Source organism: Clupea harengus, chromosome 8 (assembly GCF_900700415.2).
Source record: "Clupea harengus chromosome 8, Ch_v2.0.2, whole genome shotgun sequence".
NCBI lineage: Eukaryota > Metazoa > Chordata > Actinopteri > Clupeiformes > Clupeidae > Clupea > Clupea harengus.
The window spans coordinates 26,306,645-26,325,438 of NC_045159.1; the positions used below are offsets into that span (position 1 = coordinate 26,306,645).

Below are 18,794 nucleotides of genomic sequence, written 5' to 3' on the forward strand. Positions count from 1 at the left end.
TGTCAAGAATTTATCAAATAAATTAGGGAATGGACAGGCTTTGGTTTATTGGTTCTGGAGAACCAATCTTTTATAAGACGCGCACATACTGTTCGCGTAACTATCGGTGCGTATTGATACTCTCGAACATGCGATTCACAGAGTCCTTGCACACATCTTCATGCTGGCTTAGCTTCGCTGTAGGTTCAAAGGACAATTCTTGCGTTTTCTAAGAGGTCTGTAATTGTATTATCTCCACAATGGATTTCACTATTCGGGCCGCTACACCAGAAGATTGTAAAGACATATCTCGGATGATAATAGTAAGTTAAATAGCAAAGAATGGACACTATGAGTTCATGGGACGAATGCACGCCAATGAAGATTTGATAGAAAGTTTCCCCTAACACATATTTTTTCTGAACTTTCAGGAATTGTCAGACTATGAAAAAATGGCCGATCAAGTCAAGATATCTCATGAAGGTGTCAGTTTATCCCTTTTATAATTACTTTTATTTTAAGCAATGCATGCTCACATTTAGGCTAAAAAACAGTGGTTTGAGAGATGAAAAGCAAAACAGTAAAACGTAGGCCTACATAGTCAAGTTTTGTGGTTTTGTGTCTCATTTGTCCAGAGCTGAAACGGGACGGCTTCTGTCAAAATCCTTTCTATCAGTGTCTCATTGCAGAGGTGCCCGAGGAACACAAAACTAAAGATGGTAACTATGAGCAATATTCCACCTGTGAGCATCTAGGCCTGAAGGGGGACTGAAGAACCACTACAATAGATTCACTCCTGCTTATATTTCCTATGGTCAATCCAACAAGGTGTTACATTTCACTGAATTGGTGAAATTACATTGATAAATCAGATTATTTTCAATAGGCTATTTGTTCATGGTATATAATTGAAATAAGCTTAATCATGCAAGGTGTCAAAATGCACCGAGACTGGGTTTTTCTGTGCTTCTTTCTTGCTAGAGAGCTCTCTGGTTTGTCACCTGAATGAGCTTACAATCTTCCCGTCAGTTAACCTCAGCTGCCCAGTTGTGCTCTTAACAGAGTGGTACTGTTGAGCTGGTGAATCCCAGGGATCAGTAAAGAGAAACAATGAAGGCATTATATTTAGTCAAAAAGCACAGGCAAAACCACCATTTAAATGTATTATTCAATCAAATGTTGGCCCATAATTCAACTGTAAGAGGCTTTATAAATTATAAATAGAATGGCTTTATCCATAAGTGTGCCCTGGGGAATCAAAAATACACACAGGACAGGCCTGTCATTTTATAGAGTTATGGCCTCTCTGTTTCCCTCTTACACCACGTATCACACCACGGTTCTTTGTAGGTTGTTTAATTATATACTAGGTATGCATCCAAATGTGCATGCCTTTAAGATTCAGAGCTCATTTAATGCTTCACTTTCTCTATCATTGTTTTTGCAATGGCATACATTAACTAGTTTGTGATGAGCACACAAGTGCAAGATGACTGTGGGAGGCAGACAGGAAGTCAGCAACCTCATTCAGATGGTGACAGGCCACATACTAGCAAAGTTTGTCACCTTGGCAACCATTAGCATGAGAGGACTACAATCCTTTTTAATATGTTTTGAACTAGTTCTAACAGGCCTGGCCCTCACACTTAGTGTGGATGTGTGGAATGATGCATCCTCTGCATCTCAACACAAACTTCCAGGCTGAATGAACATCTTATGAAGTAGTTCAAATGGATTGAAATACAGAACTCTTGATCGGAGATTATGATATCCTTACATCTTTGTGAATTCACATGCAGGACACGTCAACGTTGGCTACGCCCTATTCTTTTATACCTATAGCACATGGAAAGGCAAGTGTGTTTATATGGAAGATCTGTACGTCATGCCAGAATTCCGAGGTAATACTTTTTTTTTGCAAATTATGTGTATAATCCATTTCAAGTGTGTGTGTGTGTGTGTTTGTTTGTGTGTGTGTGTGTGTGTGTGGGTGTGTCTGTTTACACACCTGGTTTGTAAAAGCTACTTTCCTTCCTCTTTCCCAGGTAAAGGGATTGGAAAAGCACTGATGAGCTCAGTGGCCAAAGTAAGTAGTTTGCTTGTCAAATCTACGATCTTAATACAGAGTATAAACTGCCATTTTAATGGGGACTCCAGAAGGCCTATATATGCTGTATCAGTGTTTGTCTGAGGATATATTTGTTGAGATAATAATGTGAGAGTTAAGCAGTCTCAGTAGGGGGCAGAATTTGAAAAGGTGGATACCTTTTCATTGATTTCATCGATTTCATTGAAATAGACTTCTGCTAAAGTTTATGTGATCTGTTTGCACTATGACTCGTGACATACAGTTCTGTAGGAACATATCCAACCAGTACAGTAACTAAGAGACAACTATTTACATTAGTCCATAAAGGTCCATAACGGATCCAAAGTGACCCGTGTCTGGTTCTCAGACGAGGTCCCTAACTGATTCAAAGTGACCTGTGTCTGGTTCTCAGACGAGGTCCATAACTGATCCAAAGTGACCCGTGTCTGCACAGGTTCCCAGACGAGGTCCATAACGGATCCAAAGTGACCCGTGTCTGCACAGGTTCTCAGACAAGGTCCATAACTGATTCAAAGTGACCCGTGCCTGCACAGGTTCTCAGACGAGGTCCATAACTGATTCAAAGTGACCCGCGTCTGCACAGGTTCTCAGACGAGGTCCATAACTGATCCAAAGTGACCCGCGTCAGGTTCTCAGACGAGGTCCATAACTGATTCAAAGTGACCCGTGTCTGCACAGGTGGGCAAGGAGCAGCAGTGTGCCCGGTTGCAGCTGTCCGTTTTGGACTGGAACACTCCCTCAATGGACTTCTACATCGCCAGGGACGCTCAGGACCTCACCAAAAGCGAAGGGTGGCACCTACTTCGCTTCGATGGGGCAGCGCTAGACAAGCTGGCAGAGGAGGCCCCCAAGAAGTAATCCTTGAACAATCTTGGCTGTGATGATTTGTAGTGACTGTTTGTGTTTATAATGACTGTGATTGTGTGTATGGTCAGTCATGATCCTCTCATACATTACATCATTGTTAGTTACTGTAAGTTGATTTTCACCGTTTATTGCCATTCCTCTGGTTATTTGGAATATGATTTTCTTGACCCTCTGGGTGGGAATTATTTTTTCTATAAAATATCTGCGACTACACAGACTTAGACTGTGCCACGAGTACACTTGATTGCCTTAGTAGAATCTAATATTGCACAATGTGATATTTATGCACGTTACCAAGTCAACAGCCTTAAATGTACTGCAAGTGCAGTTATAAATTAAAACATTTTGTCCTGTATTGCATATGGGCAGGTAGTGTGTCTTTTTAACCGTCCACACTTGAACATAAGATCTACCAACTGTGTAATCAGCATTGTGCAATTGCTTAAAGTCGGGGCACACCGACAATTTAAGTCTGAGGGTGGAAAAATGATGCAGCCCATCATTTCATACTGCCATGTCTGTTAACTGTACTTGACCTTTTCCTTGCGGATATGTCTGGGTCATCTGTGTGTGGGTTGTTTATATGCTTCTTGTTTATTAGACTATTAAGAGCAGTTATGATTTATTTGCCATCAATTCTGTTCACACATCCCTCCCTGAAAGTACACAACCATGCTTTCTCAGTCGGTGTACCAAGATAACATCTTTTATATGTACTGAATTATTAGTCCAATGTGATTTGAGATCATTTGTCCTGTGTGGGTTGTGTAATACAGTTTTCTGTGTTAACAGCGCCCCCAAGTGGCACTGTTGTAGTGTGTCAGCTTTATCCAGTGAAGCTGGCGCACTAGTTATTTGTAAACAACAGTAAGTATTTGTAAATAACAATAATAAATAACAGTTATATACAGTCATTGGCTTTACATGTTCACGTCACTTGTTACTGTGCCAAAAGTGCAGTTTACTACAACGTAAGGAGCAATAGCTGTTAAAATCTAAAAGTTAAAGTTTTCACATTTCTATTGAAACTTTAGCAGTTTGGTTTCTTGTGTGGTGTTATCAATCGTAATAAAAGTTCAGCTATCAAGAATTAATCAAATTAACTAGGGAATGGACAGGCTTTGGTTTATTGGTTCTGGAGAACCAATCTTTTATAAGACGCGCACATACTGTTCGCGTAACTATCGGTGCGTATTGACGCTCTTGAACATGCAATTCATAGAGTACTTGCACGCATGTTCTTAATGCTGGTTGGGCTTCTCTTCAGGTCCAAAGGACAGTTCTCGCGTTTTCTAGGAGGTCTGTCATGGTATTATCTCAAAATGGATTTCACTATTCGGGCCGCTACACCAGAAGATTGTATAGACATATTTCGGATGACAAGAGTAAGTTAAACAGCAAATAATGGACACTTTGAGTTCATATGCCGAATGCACGCCAATGAAGTCAAATCAAATCATAAATCAAATCAAACTTTTATTTGTACAGCGCACTTCATACCAGGAAGTAACACAGTGCGCAATGTAAATCTGAATGAAGTGTAGATAATGGAATGAATACGTTTCCCCTAACACATCTTTTCTCTGAACTTTCAGGAATTGTCCGAATATGAAAAATTGTCCGATCAGGTCAAGATATCTCTTGAAGGTGTCAGTTTTTCCCTTTTATAATTACTTTTATTTTAAGCAATGCATGCTCACGTTTGGGCTTAAAAACAGTGGTTTGAGAGATGAAAAGCAAAACAGTAAAACGTAGGCCTACATAGTCAAGTTTTGTGGTTTTGTGTTTCATTTGTCCAGACCTGAAACGGAACGGCTTCTGTCAAAATCCTTTCTATCGGTGTCTCATTGCAGAGGTGCCCGAGGAACACAAAACTAAAGATGGTAACTATGAACAATATTCCACCTGCGAGCATCTAGGCCTGAAGGGGGACTGAAGAACCACTGCAATAGATTCACTCCTGCTTATATTTCCTATGGTCAATCCAAAGGCGGCCTCGCACAGTTAATGGTAATAAGTTGCAGCCAGCAACGGTATGGGTGTTAAATTTCACTGAATTGGTGAAACAACATTGATAAATCTAATGATTTCCAATAGTCTATTTGTTCATGGTATAAAATTGAAATTAGATTAATCTTGCAAGGTGTTTTCAAAATGCACCGAGACTGGGTTTCTTGCTGTGCTTCTTTCTTGCTAGAGAGCTCTCTGGTTTGTCACCTGAATGAGCTTACAATCTTCCCGTCAGTTAACCTCAGCTGCCCAGTTGTGCTCTTAACAGAGTGGTACTGTTGAGCTGGTGAATCCCGGGTGTCAGTAAAGAAAAACAATGAAGGCGTATTATATTTAGTCAAAAAGCACAGGGAAAACCACCATTGAGATCTATGCTTCAATCAAATGCAGGCCCATAATTAAACTGCAAGAGGCTTTATAAACTATAATTATAATGGCTAGCCTCCATTAGCATCAGACGACTACAATCCTATTTAATATGTTTTGAACTAGTATGTGGTATTGCAGTATTATTAGTTCTAACAGGCCTGGCCCTCACACTTAGTGTGGATGTGTGGAATGATGCATCCTCTGCATCTCAACACAAACTTCCAGGCTGAATGAACATCTTATGAAGTAGTTCAAATGGATTGAAATACAGCACTCTTGATCGGAGATTATGATAACCTTACATCTTTGTGAATTCACATGCAGGACACGTCAACGTTGGCTACGCCTTATTCTGTTATACTTATTGCACAATCAAAGGCAAGTGTGTTTATTTGGGAGATCTGTACGTCATGCCAGAATTCCGAGGTAATCATTTTTTTTTTCAAATTATGTGTATAATCTATTTTAAGTGTCTGTGTGTGTGAGTGTTTACGCATCAGGTTTGTAAAAGCTACTTTCCTTCCTCTTTCCCAGGTAAAGGGATTGGAAAAGCACTGATGAGCTCAGTGGCCAAAGTAAGTAGTTTGCTTGTCAAATCTACGATCTTAATACAGAGTTTAAACTGCCATTTTAATGGGGACTCCAGAAGGCCTATATATGCTGTATCAGTGTTTGTCTGAGGATATATTTGTTGAGATAATAATAATGAGTTAAGCAGTCTCACTAGTGGGAAGAGTTTGAAAAGGTGGATACCTTTTCATTGATTTCATCGATTTCATTGAAATAGACTTCAGCTAAAGTTTATATGATCTGTTTGCACTACGACTCGTGACATACAGTTCTGTAGGAACATATCCAACCAGTACAGTAACTAAGAGACAACTATTTACATTCTGTACACTGGAATGCAGAGAGCTGGGTACTGTCAGCTTCTGGTTCTCAGACGAGGTCCATAACTGATTCAAAGTGACCCGTGTCTGCACAGGTGGCCAAGGAGCAGCAGTGTACCAATTTGCAGCTGTCCGTTTTGGACTGGAACACTCCCTCAATGGACTTCTACATCGCCAAGGGTGCTCAGGACCTCACCAAGAGTGAAGGGTGGCACTCACTTCGTTTCCACGGGGCAGCGCTAGACAAGCTTGCAGAGGAGGCCCCCAAGAATTAATTCAGTTCATTTTGTCCTGTATGGCACAGGGGCAGGTAGTCTGTCTTTTCAACCGTCCACACTTGAACATAAGATCTACCAACTGTGTAATCAGCATTGTGCAAGTGCTTAAATTGGGGCACACTGTGGATGACTGATACAGACAATTAAAGCTTGAGGGTGGCAAAATGATTCGGTCCATCATTTCATACTGCCATGTCTGTTAACTTTACTTGACCTTTTACTTGCTGATATGTCTGGGTTGTCTTTGTGTGGGTTGTTTTGTTAGGACATCACTACCTGAAAGTACATTAATACACAACCATGCTTCCTCAGTCGGTGTTTCAAGATAACATCTTTCATATGTACTGAATTATTAGTCCAATGCGATTTGAGATAATTAAATGTTTCCTGTGTGGGTTGTGTAATACAGTTTTCAAGTGGCACTGTTCTAGTGTGTCAGCTTTACGCCTGGCTCACACTATTGCATTGCAATCTGTTGATCCGTTAACGATAACGGATCCCCATTCACTTTGAATGGGGTGACGTCATCCTTTGCCGAACTGAATTGTGGCTCAGTTGCGTTCGGTTGTGTTCCGTTGCTTGCACCGAAAGTTGAAAAACGTTCAACTTTTCGAGAGGCAATGCATGCGTCAGCCAATCAAATTGCATTTCATGCAAATACGGCAGCACAGGCGCTAGCCAATCAGATCGCGTTTATGCTCTAAAGAGCGGTGTGATTAGTTTGTTGACCTGTCAATCTCACTATAACGTCTCCGTTATCAACACAACCCCATGCGCCAGACACGCCCTCTGTCATCCATTGGATCAACGCATTGCAACGCAACAGTCTGAGCTAGGCATTGTCCAGTGAAGCTGACACACTAGTTATTTGTAAACAACAGTAAGTATTTGTAATTAACAATAATAAATAACAGTTATTTACAGTCATTGGCTTTACCTGTTCACGTCACGTCACAAAATTGCAGTTTACTACAACGTATTCATAACTCCCACAGTCTATGCCTCACTAGCTTCACAATAACCATATTCACGATAAGACTTCTATATGAGAACTTGGCACACAAATAGTAATTCCAGCTGAAATATTTATGAGGGAAACTCAATCTTCATGTGCTTAGCTACAGTTTTCAATATTAATTTTGTTTTGACCATTTGCACACAACACTACATAGAGGCTTTAAAAACACAATTAGAAGACAAAGTTTATGATAAAACAGACCATTACATACATTTTACAAAAAAATAGCTATGCTGTTCCAATGGAAATCTAGAGATGTTGAGTGTAGATTGACTCTACCTCTGCTTTTCTTCAAGATGACTAAAAATTTCATATAATTAATTTCATAATATTTCTTGTATGAATGAGAAGTTAGCAAGCAGCACCACTGTTGACAGTCCTGTATGTTCCTTAGAGTATTGCACTGTAGATAACATCAATGTAACGTCTCAGACTTTTCCCTGGCACTAGGGCATGTATATACCTAGATGTTGACATATTTAACAGTTTTTGTGTCAGATATTTGTTCTCTGAATTTGAAAACACACAACTAAATCGTCCCTGCATTCTCATTATAGGCCACATATATATATACATATATATATATGAAGCCAAAATTAGCTTTTGAAGATTTAAAAATTAGCTGACGAAAAATGTAAAGCTACCATGAAAAATGATAAAATACAAGATCATACATCAGTCGACCTGAGCTGCCATTTCCGATGCATTAATATTCTTAACTGATAGAGACATTGAGTTACTAAGTGGTTTGTACCATCTGTGCACATATCTGGGCTTGCACTTAACCAAGAATAACTTCTCAGAAGAATTAGATAGTTTCCATTGCAGGCTTCATACGCTAGCCTTTCTGGGACACGAGGCTTTTGGACTTGTGTAGGTAAACAACTGAGTATTGGTTAGCCAAATTTTCATCTTGATGAGCTCTTCCTCCTCCCTCACACGTATGCATTCATTTCATACTGACTGCATGTGCTTTGTGATTGAGATCTGCCGATCTTGTGAGATCTTGTGAGGGGCTGGGATGGAAGCGTTCTACAGAAGAAAAAAGAAGAGAAAATAATAATGGGAAAATGGAACACGCGTGTCTGTTGTATTCACAACATATGGATGGACACACACATTATGTTTTCTGACGTTCCCAGGTTGCAGGCCCATAGCAAAAGGAATCCGCCACATAGAGCAAGCAGGGCTGAACTCCAGCCAATGTATAGGCCATTTCCGATTTCATACCTGCATACATACAATACAGACGTCACACAGCACATCATCACCAACTTCCACATTCTGCTGTGTTTTTTTCACAAGGTAATTACTATTAATTGTTAGTAATGTTCATATAATTTGATTATCATTTTTGTTATTATTGTTATTGTTATTGTTATTATTATTAGTAGTATCTATTTACGTAATATTACAAATAAGCAGCCATATTCAGATAGCAGTAAAATTAACTTTGGAAAGGATGATCTTAGAAAGAGAAGAGGTTTCAGGTTCAAAGTTTCTAAGAAAAGAATGGTTGAGATTATGATAACTCACTTAATTCCTGGATAGAGTGGGTCAAAAAACTCTTGAGTGATATTAAAGGCATACCAAGAAACTCCAACAATTGTGGATAGGCCTGTTTAAAAAGACAAAATGAGTCACTTCTTGGTAAATAGCTAACAAGCATTTCATGGAAAAGTTTTTCTCATCTGGCCTTACCCTGCAATAGGAAGCATAGTCCACCAAGAGTCACGATCCTGCCTTTAAAGGTGTAATTATCTCCTCCCACCTTTGAGCATTGCATACCAAACAGGGTTGAGGTTATCCCAAAAGTCCCCAACACTATGGCCGCAATCATAAATGCACGACATGCCTGAATATAACCTTGGCAACAAGCAGACAAAAAAACACATTACAAAGCAACGCACATGTTCTTATCCCCTCTATGTTGTATGCATGTAAAATTAAATATATATGGCCTATCTATAATTCCTTAAGTGGACATCAAGCCGTGAATCTTGACAAGTAGCTGGCATTCGGAGATTTTCTTTCTTCAGCCCCGGTTAATACCCCAATTTGAGCGGTCTGTCACAACGTAACAGAATGTCAGTAAAAAAAGGCCGCTATGTTGTAATTTTGTACATTCAAGTAACGGAGGCAAGCCTAATCAGAGAGGGTTTATTGGAAAATACTTGGAAATACTAGTGTTTAATTGGCTGACAGGTCTCTCTTTAATTTATGGGGTTACAATGTCAAATTAAAAAGCTAGCTCACACTGTCAGTTAATGTGAGGAAATAATGTGCAGATTTTTACCTGTAAAGTAGTTGAAGCTGAAGCACAAACATCGTCTTATACTAAGCCAGGTGTGTAAATGTCTATAGGAGTGACAAGTTACGTTAATGCATTCAGCTATTCTAAATTTGCAACCGCACCGTTTGCTAACATTAGCATGTTTGCCTCCTCTTGGCTAGGGACACAAAATTAGCCTTAGTGTTGTGTTAGCTAGCAAAAAAGTTTTATATTTATTGGTCTTGTAATAATAATAATAAATATAAACTTTATTTGTATATAAAAGTTACATAGTCCTACAAACAGTCACAAATTTTATGTTTTATGACCAATTCAATATTTTTTTTTTTTTTTATTGAGCATGTCATCTATTTATAGGTACCACAGCTTTTGCAAAACAAAACTTTAGGCAAAGTAAAGATCTGATATCAAATCTTCAGTTTATAAAATTGTCAGATTTAGGATTAGGAAATTAGGAATTAGGAAAGATTTAGATGTGTCACACACACATTACACATGACAACCGTTTGAAAAGAAAACGTGTGGAAGCACACTGGTCGGGCATTTTAGCATAACTATTGTGCATTTTATGACAAAAGCACAACATTTGGTTAAGTAAAAGTAAAGTACTCAGCACAAGTGTGTATACAAAGTGATTTACATTGACTGGGAATCGAGCCCAGATTAAATGCTTGCTTTTTAAGCATCAATGCTAATCACCATACCAGAGTGGGCATGAATTGTATGGGGGCACTGAAAGTTAATGAACTATGACACGGATCCATAGCAATATTGTCACGTCTTATCGTCTTATGGCAAATTCATTTTGATGGCATATGGTCAATGGGAAGGGACAGATTAACATATCGGTCATACCCAGTAGCTGTTCAGGTTATTATCTAGGCTATGTAATTTTGTGATCTGTGCCAAAAATGCATCAGTTAACAAGCTAGCTAGCTTATATGTGCTGTCGTCTGTTGGCTTTTAGCAAGCTATAGCTTGCAAGTTTTAGACAAAAACTCCTTATACAAATATAATTGTTTCATAGCATCTTCTTAACTTTGAACACAGATTTTCTCCTTTCCAATAAAACCATCAAGGCCATCAAAATGGATTGTCTGCTTGAAAGGCATACTTGTTATATGCGTAGCTTGTAAGGTGTGAAGGGACTTTTATTTTTAAATGAGATTGAGATGAAGACATGAGAACCAGAGAAGAGAACCAGACGGCCATTTCTCAAAATGTAGGATGTGTTTAAATATATACTTATGTTATTTTGAACTCTTATATAACCATATAATATGACATCAAATTTTTTGCCATTTAGAAAAAGGATCGCCATGGCTCCTGGGGGCCCCATTTGAAGCGTCTCCATTTCTAAATCTATTTTAGGTTTTCTACAAAAAACACAATTGTTCTGAAATTTGAATTTGAACTGCCCCACTAAAGTAGCCTGCATTATAAACCAAATCCAAACCCGTCCTTCCTTCCTTCTCTAATTTTTTGCAGATTTGAATGCTTTCATTTTGTGCCATGTTCAGCCACACCCATATTTAATGTTGTCTGTTCTGTCATTCTTTTATTTCCCAGTGACGTTACTTGTAAATCGCTTGTTTGCCTATGTTGGATGCATTTTAAATCTGATGGAAAAGGGGAGAGATGTCAATCACTCAGGTGACACAGGGCGCTGTAACAGACTTGAACCAACTGTTAAATATGGTCATGCATATAAAAACATGAACCTGCATATAAATAACTGCACATTCAAGAAGGCTGACAATATGAGAATCTTGAAATATGTTTTTTTTTGTACAAACTGTACTTTGTAATAGTTGTCAATAGAATTCCATAATTCCTTCAAATTTGCTTAGTGCTTAGCCATTTTTGACAATTTAGAACAAAAATGTTTTTGTTGGATTTGTCACATTAAGATATACAGTACAGGAACGCTATTACATTTTTTGCAATGGCCTTAAAACAAACCTGTTTCCATAAATAACTTATCCATTTGAATGTTCATTAAAATGTAAAGACTTCCTCGCATTTTATAAATTAAACTGATCTATGCATAGAGAGTTAGAATCACTTTAGCTGAAGTTCAAAACTAAAGTCAAGAATATGGAAACATAGATTTTTTTGAGCTATTGGCCTTTCAATATGCTGTCAATGAATGACCAAATTAGAAATATTGTATTTTAATAGGCCTAGGGTTAGACAACTATAATTAACAGTATCTTTGAATTAGCATTCTGAATTATCATCAAACAAGCATCAACAGCAGAACAACCGGATAAGCAACATCAATCACTCTTAAAATGCTTATGGCACAGGAAAATATATGGATATTTACATTGTTACAAAATGACATTGTTACACTCTTACCAGGAAGTGCCAGCAGCGACTGGAAATCATGGCAATTATAGATTCCAGTTGAATCGCTAGCGCATGACATCCATAGATTTCCATAAATCGTGGAGGTAGTGATGACACTACCATCTGTGGTCGACTCTTTCCAATATTGGTCCTGCAAGGATATGCCAACCGTCGCCCAACTCAGAAAGCCCAGACAAAGAGCCGCTACTTCTAAAATGTCTCTCATCTTTTTTTAATCTAGGTATTGAATCCTCAAGCGTACATGGCGAAATTCACATCGATAAAAAACCTTGAGGTGAGTTTTTATTAGTATGATTCAAAGGTTCGATCACAGTGAATACCAGGGAGGATCTCTGGCGGCCTGATCTGAGGGGCCATCATCGCTGACACCCTCGATTGTTCCCCTAAAACACTCAATAGGTTTTCTGCCGAGTAGAGTATATATCAGTAGTTGATGTCTATCAAATATTTACTAAGTTAACGATTGAGCAGGGAGGCTGGGACAGCATTTTCCTCGAAACTGTACTCGCATTTATAACAGGGCAGTTAGGGCTATCATACAAGACTCACTGTTCATTATCCTCGAAACTGTACTCAAACGCATTTATAACAGGGCAGTTGGGGTTATCATACAAAACTCACTGCTCAAAAATGATAAGCCATTTCACAAAAACATATGTGGATGCATATTTATTGGCCTTTATGCAACATCTCCAATAAGAGTGCCGTTCAAGTACAATGATATGAGGGAATGTTACCTAAGGTGATGCATTTTTGCCAATGATGCATTTGGCCAATCCCTGCTAACTAGATCCAATATTACCATGCTGCCTTCTTGAGCCCAGCTAGAGACATACCAATGCAATACAACATAACCTCTGATTTCATTTAACCTGCTATTTCATTGCCTGCTTTGACATTGTAGATATTTTGTCAATAAATTATGAAATCTCCATTCGGTATCATTTGACAATATGATACATTTTCAGGGCTGTGTGCGAAGGTTCTGATTGGTCCCGGCAGGGTCACACTGTGTCATTAGACTCTATGAGCCCTGATCATTTAAGTGTACAGTATTGTCTCTGCACCTTGGATCAAAGCCTACATTTGCAAAGATCACTGAGTGCATTTGGTCGTAAAACTGCCTTGAGACCCAATAAATGTGTTCATTACTCTAATCTTGCCAATGGGGTACAAATTCCATGACAACGTCATCCAAAGCAATCTATTAGATCGATAAATGTAACATGGCCACGTGAAAAGGTGAAATCCCCTCAAAAAAGGGCGTTTCACGCATGTTGCCCTGCAAGAGACTAGGGGCCTCATTTACTAACAGAATTGCGCCCATTTCAGGCGTAATTTCTGCACAAATAGCGGGTAAAGAAATAAAACCGTGTTTACAAAGGCGGCCCACTTGAGTAAAAACGCAGATTGTCCGCTGCTGGGAGGGTATAAGGGAAAGTGGGTGTTCGTCGCAAAGAGATGGGAAGAGGTGCGTAAAGTGCGCCTAATTATGTATTAGTAACGAAACAAGAGGTGTTTTAGCATGACATATCAGCTGCTAAATGAAAACTAGTGCGTGCGAGAAATTTGACACAATTCATTAAAAAAAAAAATACAAACATCAGAAATGTTATTTGTTTGAATGTTTATATTTGATATATCATTTAATATAGGCATATACAAAATTGTCCCACCAGCAGCTAGTCTTACCCAGAATAGCCGCTCAATGTTTGGTTTAAACCAGTGGTTCTCAAAGTGGGGGGCGCGAACACTCTCCAGGGGGGGCGCGATGTCACAGACCGAGAAAGAAAAAAAAAACGCCGACCTGTCACTGGTTAGTGAAAGCTCCCTCAGTAGCGAAATGCAAGGGGCTGGACTGACCCAAACAAATCAAATACTGTTTTGCTCCTGATCCACCAATCAAAACGGAGTATTATCATTTCAACGCGAGTAGCACCTCCGCTTCCGAGTATAAAAACAAAACGCAGGCATGGAGGTAAGCGCTCACCCTGAGACGACACTTTGCAGAGTTTGTTCAATTTCTCTTGTTTCCTCTATCATTCAGATATTCATTGCTTTATAAACAGTATTTTTAAAGACTCACTCCTTCCTTAGTAATACCTTACTGCACTTGCAGTAGGTCTATTCGTAGCCTATTCTAAGGAGTAATTTGCTCCACAATCTTTTAGAAAAGCTCGTAGCCCCGAGAGCTAGCCTAGCTAGCTACCTTTTCCAACTACAGCTAGCCCTTTTCTCCTTAACACCTAGCCTACCTTTACATTTTTTGATCATCCACCGCAACAAATAAAACACCAGCACTTGAATACTATTTTGTGCTGTCCCTGTCTACATTGTGTACAGTTCGTTTGGTTAGGAATCATTGCCTAGCACAGCCTTATCCATTGTTCGTGTGCAAGTCGTTCACAACCACACATACAAGAACACGACGTTGAAATTAGAACTTTATTAACTTCATACACTGTATCAGCAAACAAACACAACATGGACAAGTTTCTGATTCGTAAAAGTCAGAAAGAGAAGCCTGTGGACTTCTTTAAACATAAACGTGATGGCCTCCAGCAACAATGAACCACCATGTCCAAGCATAGCACTATCTCCAAGCAGTGTCTGGAGCATCTTATGTAGTTGCTCATAGAATTGCTAAGCTTGGCAAACCCCATACAATTGCCGAAACACTGATTTTGCCGGCCACGCAACACGTTTAGAATAATGATAGGTATTGTGCTGAGTTTAGCTCCTATGTCAAATTACACTGTATCACGCTGAATATCAGAAATCAGTTTGGGTCCTATTTCAATGAGGACTACCGTTCATTCGCCTGAGTTCGGGATCCATTTCTCTGCTCAGCAGATGAGCTGTCACTAGACATGAAAGAGCAGCTGAAGAGTGACAGTAGACTTAAGCATCTCCCCTCTTTCGTCATTCTTTTTTTTGTAAAGATCACAAGAGGCCCATAATAATAACAGTATCCTAATGATAGCAATAATACCACTTATTATTATTATGATAATAATAATAATACAATAATAATAATTGGTCGATAATCATTAATTATAATAATACCTACTATTACTGATAATAATAATAACAATAATAAAAATAAATAGTTATAATAATTGTCTGTATGGGCCTAACAATAACAATAGCCTAACCTTGACATGTCAGGCCTATCAATAACAATACACTATCTATCTATCTATCTATATATGGTGGTGTAGTTGAGGGCGGTGGCGGCGGGCCGCGGGTGGATGGGGGGGCCCCAACTACCCCTAACCAGCTTTGGGGGGGCCCAGCTTGCAAAAGTTTGAGAACCCCTGGTTTAAACCGTATTCTTTGCCATTCCCACCCATCGTTCAAGCACACCGAGTACAGTGCTCGCCTTCTGCGTAGGAGTAACGCGTATCTACTCAGGAAAATAACTTGTACCTAAAGTACACTAACTAAACTAAGTAAATTGTAGAGACAGAGCAGCATATTCATTTCACCTTCCATGTTTATTTTGACGTTATAGCCTCTCGAGCGCAAGCTACCCCCAGTGCCATGGCAACCAAACGTCCCTGTCCACAATAAACGCATGTTCACAAAGAGTGTCCCTTTCCTAACATTAGATGGAATGTTGAAGAAGTAATGCTGGCATCACGGTGTAAAAAGGATGAAATAACAATCACAGAATTTAAGGCACCTGCCCTCAGGGCCGGAGTGGGGCCACTTTTCAGCCCGGGAATTTCAGGCCCAAGACCGGCCCACTTTTTCCATGGTAGTGGAAATTGGATAAATGAAGCAACAGTTCAGCTCTTACTATCCTGTAGTTTTTTTTTTATTAATACCATGGTTCAACAAATAATGTAAAGGTTAAATAATAATCCACTTAAGCTGAGAAGTTAACACAAAATATTCCACTATTCCACAAGGATAAATAAATAAATAAAGCATTTGAAACTAATGTTTACAACTCACAGTACAGTATACAGTTACATTGCGAGTAGCACCAACAGCATCTACAGCATCAGTAACCGCCTAAGCAGTGCACTGGTTTCAGCCACTTTATCTATACACAGATCAAGTTTGAGTTGTGTTATCAATATTTGCATAATATTTGCAGTCTATGGATCGCCATATATTGGGTGATATAAAAAGGCTAATATTTTAATAAAATTTTATATTTTGCTTGCGAATAGGTTGACAACGCTACAACGGTATTAACTAACGCTACAACGTTAGCCGAATAGTTACGTTGCTAATCATTAGGCCTATGTCTCTCTTTACCAGTTGCCACTTGTGTTTGTCCTCTTGAAAATAAATCGGTATGCTTGGCACATTTGGCAGCATCCTCCTCCCATGCCTTTTTCAATTCAATTCAATTCAATTCAATTCAACCTGGCTTTTTCAGCCCCTCCTGGCCTCTTCCTCCCATCCATCCTCCCTGAGGCGTATCTTTGCGGTAGGGCCGGCCCAGCTATCGGTAGCCTATCTGAGAAAACTTTTTGAAAAAGACGGGCTATGGACCCAACCAAGTCTATTTAGGAGGGGAGAACTTCCTCGCATGGTACAACCCATGCAGAGGTTGCGGTGTCAGAATGCGGAACGTGTGTAGCCTACTTTAAGAGAAGATAGACTAACGTGACAAATGTCAAAAAATAAAATTCTCGACCGGCCCAGAAGTGAAGCGGCCCACCGGGAACTCTCCCGATTCTCCCGATTACCCACCCCGGGCCTGCCTGCACTGAACAGAAGGGAAAGGCACCTATACGGTCCTGTTCAACCCTTAAAAAGCAAAGATTTTTTGAAAAGCATCGTTTTCAGTGTCGGAATACAGCGTTTTAGTGTGGACAGAAGGGCTAAACAGAGAAATATTTATGCATTTCTATATTTAGTGTGGACGGGGTCTAAGTTTGTTGTAACCTCGTGAACCAAATGCTCTAATTCTAATTATAACTCATCATCCATGGTGGCAGGAACACGCAGGCCCATTGTCCCCTATTTTAGTGAAACGCTATTAGCACTAATGGGTGGAGTAAGGCGCAGATTGCCTGGCAAGGATCTGGTTTGATAAATACCACGCAAAATGCGGAAAAACACTGTGCGCTATTTGCGGTTTGGCAAAGGCGCTGATTGCGCTGCGGTCGCAATGTTCAGGCCCGTCACACCATAACGTTCTGGTCAACGTTCTCTTAACTTTCTAATCGTTCAATTTCGAGCGTTGTAGGGCGAGGTGGACATATCTGGCATGTGACTAAAGAAAGAATAGCGTAGGACTGACGCATGACTAGCGTGGGACTGACGCATGAGGAGCGTGTAACAGCGACCAAGTGACGTGTCACTGGTGCACAACAAACGTGTGCTGACGTGTCACTGGAGCGCGACAAACGATAAGTCAACCTTAGACGAGCGTGTTGAGCGTGTGAATAATGACAGAATAGCGTTTTGCTGGCGTGTGGGTTTTATGGTCAAACGGGTATAAAACGCTGGAAAATCAGAGTGGATTCAATTGATCTGAACAGTGAACATCATGCCGCCAAGACGACGAAAAGGTGTGAGGGGGCTTCTGCTACTAGCACTGCTGCAAGTAAGAAGATGATAAATGCTGCTGAAAGTAAGAAGAATACAAAGCCTCTTTCACTAGCAATGTCTTCGGACGAAGATTTACTGTTATTATTACTGTGATTTACGAAATAACGGGCGTTATTCCTGGGGAATATGAATGATTTAAATTTGACACTGAATTTGTGTTTCTCAATGTTTATTATTAGAAAACATCAACACATCCACACACATTGTCCATGTCACAAGAGTCTTCATATCATATCCATCTGCCATGGAACAGCACCAGCTATAACAGTGCTCAGCTTTGTTCAAGTTCAGTACATCTACTTCATGCTGGGCTCAAGCAAGCATACCTATATACCCTCCACTCCGCTTTTCGCTAGATTATGCAATGACCTTGCACGACATGATAGCATGGAATATGTAGATTTATAGTGCACAGAATAACGTTTGCAATGATGTAAGTTGCGTTTGTTGATCACGTATGGTTAATAACATATTAATTGTAGAAGGGACATGATAAAATCAAGATCTTCCCTTGGTGAAAAAACTTTTGCCGATATCTTCGTACGAGAGATGGGTTAGGTGCTCAAATTTCCCGGGATCAAAGAGGACGTTAGTAGGCATGTCCAAACTAAAAATCACGTCTCAGTATTGCTGCGCACATAAGTTATTTCGGGTGCATCAACTGTACTTAGTCTACCCTACCCAACGACTGACTACGATAGCCAAACGCGTGCAACATTAATAAAACGTTCCACAAAATTAAACGTTCCACGAAATTCCACGAAATTAAACGTTGAAGAACGCTGGTCTCCATGAGAACTTTTGTGCATGTTCAAAAATGTATTTTCGGACCAGCGTTCTCCGCCGATCACCGCCGATTACTGACGATTACAGCGTTCAACAGCTTTCACACAACGCTCTTCTGGCGCTATACCAGCGACCATGGACGATTACCAACGTTTCCTCTAACGTCATAGAACGTTGACCAGAACGGTATGGTGTGACGGGGCCTTTAGTAAATGAGGCCCTACGTCCTAGTTGAATTGTGCCTAGT

At 39.7% G+C, this 18,794-nt stretch overlaps 3 protein-coding genes across 4 annotated transcripts; 2 read left to right on the top strand and 1 right to left on the bottom strand.

Annotated features, from left to right (window-relative positions):
* Positions 1 to 3: 3 nt before the first annotated feature.
* On the top strand, positions 4 to 3,870 carry LOC105906629 (thialysine N-epsilon-acetyltransferase-like). The gene is made up of 6 exons (XM_031572526.1): positions 4 to 302; positions 411 to 462; positions 615 to 698; positions 1,779 to 1,880; positions 2,025 to 2,065; positions 2,768 to 3,870. Exons 1-6 carry the CDS (start codon positions 240 to 242, stop codon positions 2,945 to 2,947), a joined length of 522 nt encoding a protein of 173 aa, XP_031428386.1. The 5' UTR covers positions 4 to 239; the 3' UTR covers positions 2,948 to 3,870.
* A 298-nt stretch (positions 3,871 to 4,168) lies between these two features.
* On the top strand, positions 4,169 to 7,430 carry LOC105906631 (thialysine N-epsilon-acetyltransferase-like). Its single transcript, XM_012834813.3, has 6 exons — positions 4,169 to 4,341; positions 4,552 to 4,603; positions 4,756 to 4,839; positions 5,660 to 5,761; positions 5,870 to 5,910; positions 6,321 to 7,430. Exons 1-6 carry the CDS (start codon positions 4,192 to 4,194, stop codon positions 6,498 to 6,500), a joined length of 609 nt encoding a protein of 202 aa, XP_012690267.2. The 5' UTR covers positions 4,169 to 4,191; the 3' UTR covers positions 6,501 to 7,430.
* Positions 7,431 to 7,692: 262 nt separating this feature from the next.
* Positions 7,693 to 12,588, bottom strand: LOC105906575 (claudin-15-like). Of its 2 annotated transcripts, none has more exons than XM_031572524.2 (5): positions 12,176 to 12,588; positions 9,223 to 9,387; positions 9,058 to 9,139; positions 8,641 to 8,751; positions 7,693 to 8,553 (listed from the first exon to the last, which is right to left on the bottom strand). In XM_031572524.2, the coding sequence occupies exons 1-5, from the start codon at positions 12,390 to 12,392 to the stop codon at positions 8,457 to 8,459; spliced, it is 672 nt and encodes a 223-aa protein (XP_031428384.1). In that variant the 5' UTR covers positions 12,393 to 12,588; the 3' UTR covers positions 7,693 to 8,456. The 2 variants fall into 2 exon arrangements, with proteins under 2 accessions (XP_031428384.1, XP_031428385.1); XM_031572525.2 differs by having other exon boundaries at positions 9,223 to 9,345; positions 12,176 to 12,587.
* Positions 12,589 to 18,794: the final 6,206 nt, after the last annotated feature.

Coding starts and splice junctions, on each gene's coding strand:
- LOC105906629 (XM_031572526.1), top strand. CDS start 240: ATGGATTTCACTATTCGGGCCGCTACACCAGAAGATTGTAAAGACATA. Junction 303..410: donor ACATATCTCGGATGATAATA/GTAAGTTAAATA, acceptor CTGAACTTTCAG/GAATTGTCAGACTATGAAAA. Junction 463..614: donor AGTCAAGATATCTCATGAAG/GTGTCAGTTTAT, acceptor TCATTTGTCCAG/AGCTGAAACGGGACGGCTTC.
- LOC105906631 (XM_012834813.3), top strand. CDS start 4,192: ATGTTCTTAATGCTGGTTGGGCTTCTCTTCAGGTCCAAAGGACAGTTC. Junction 4,342..4,551: donor ACATATTTCGGATGACAAGA/GTAAGTTAAACA, acceptor CTGAACTTTCAG/GAATTGTCCGAATATGAAAA. Junction 5,762..5,869: donor CGTCATGCCAGAATTCCGAG/GTAATCATTTTT, acceptor CCTCTTTCCCAG/GTAAAGGGATTGGAAAAGCA.
- LOC105906575 (XM_031572524.2), bottom strand. CDS start 12,392: ATGAGAGACATTTTAGAAGTAGCGGCTCTTTGTCTGGGCTTTCTGAGT. Junction 9,140..9,222: donor ACTATGCTTCCTATTGCAGG/GTAAGGCCAGAT, acceptor CTTTTTAAACAG/GCCTATCCACAATTGTTGGA. Junction 8,554..8,640: donor GGAACGTCAGAAAACATAAT/GTGTGTGTCCAT, acceptor TTTCTTCTGTAG/AACGCTTCCATCCCAGCCCC.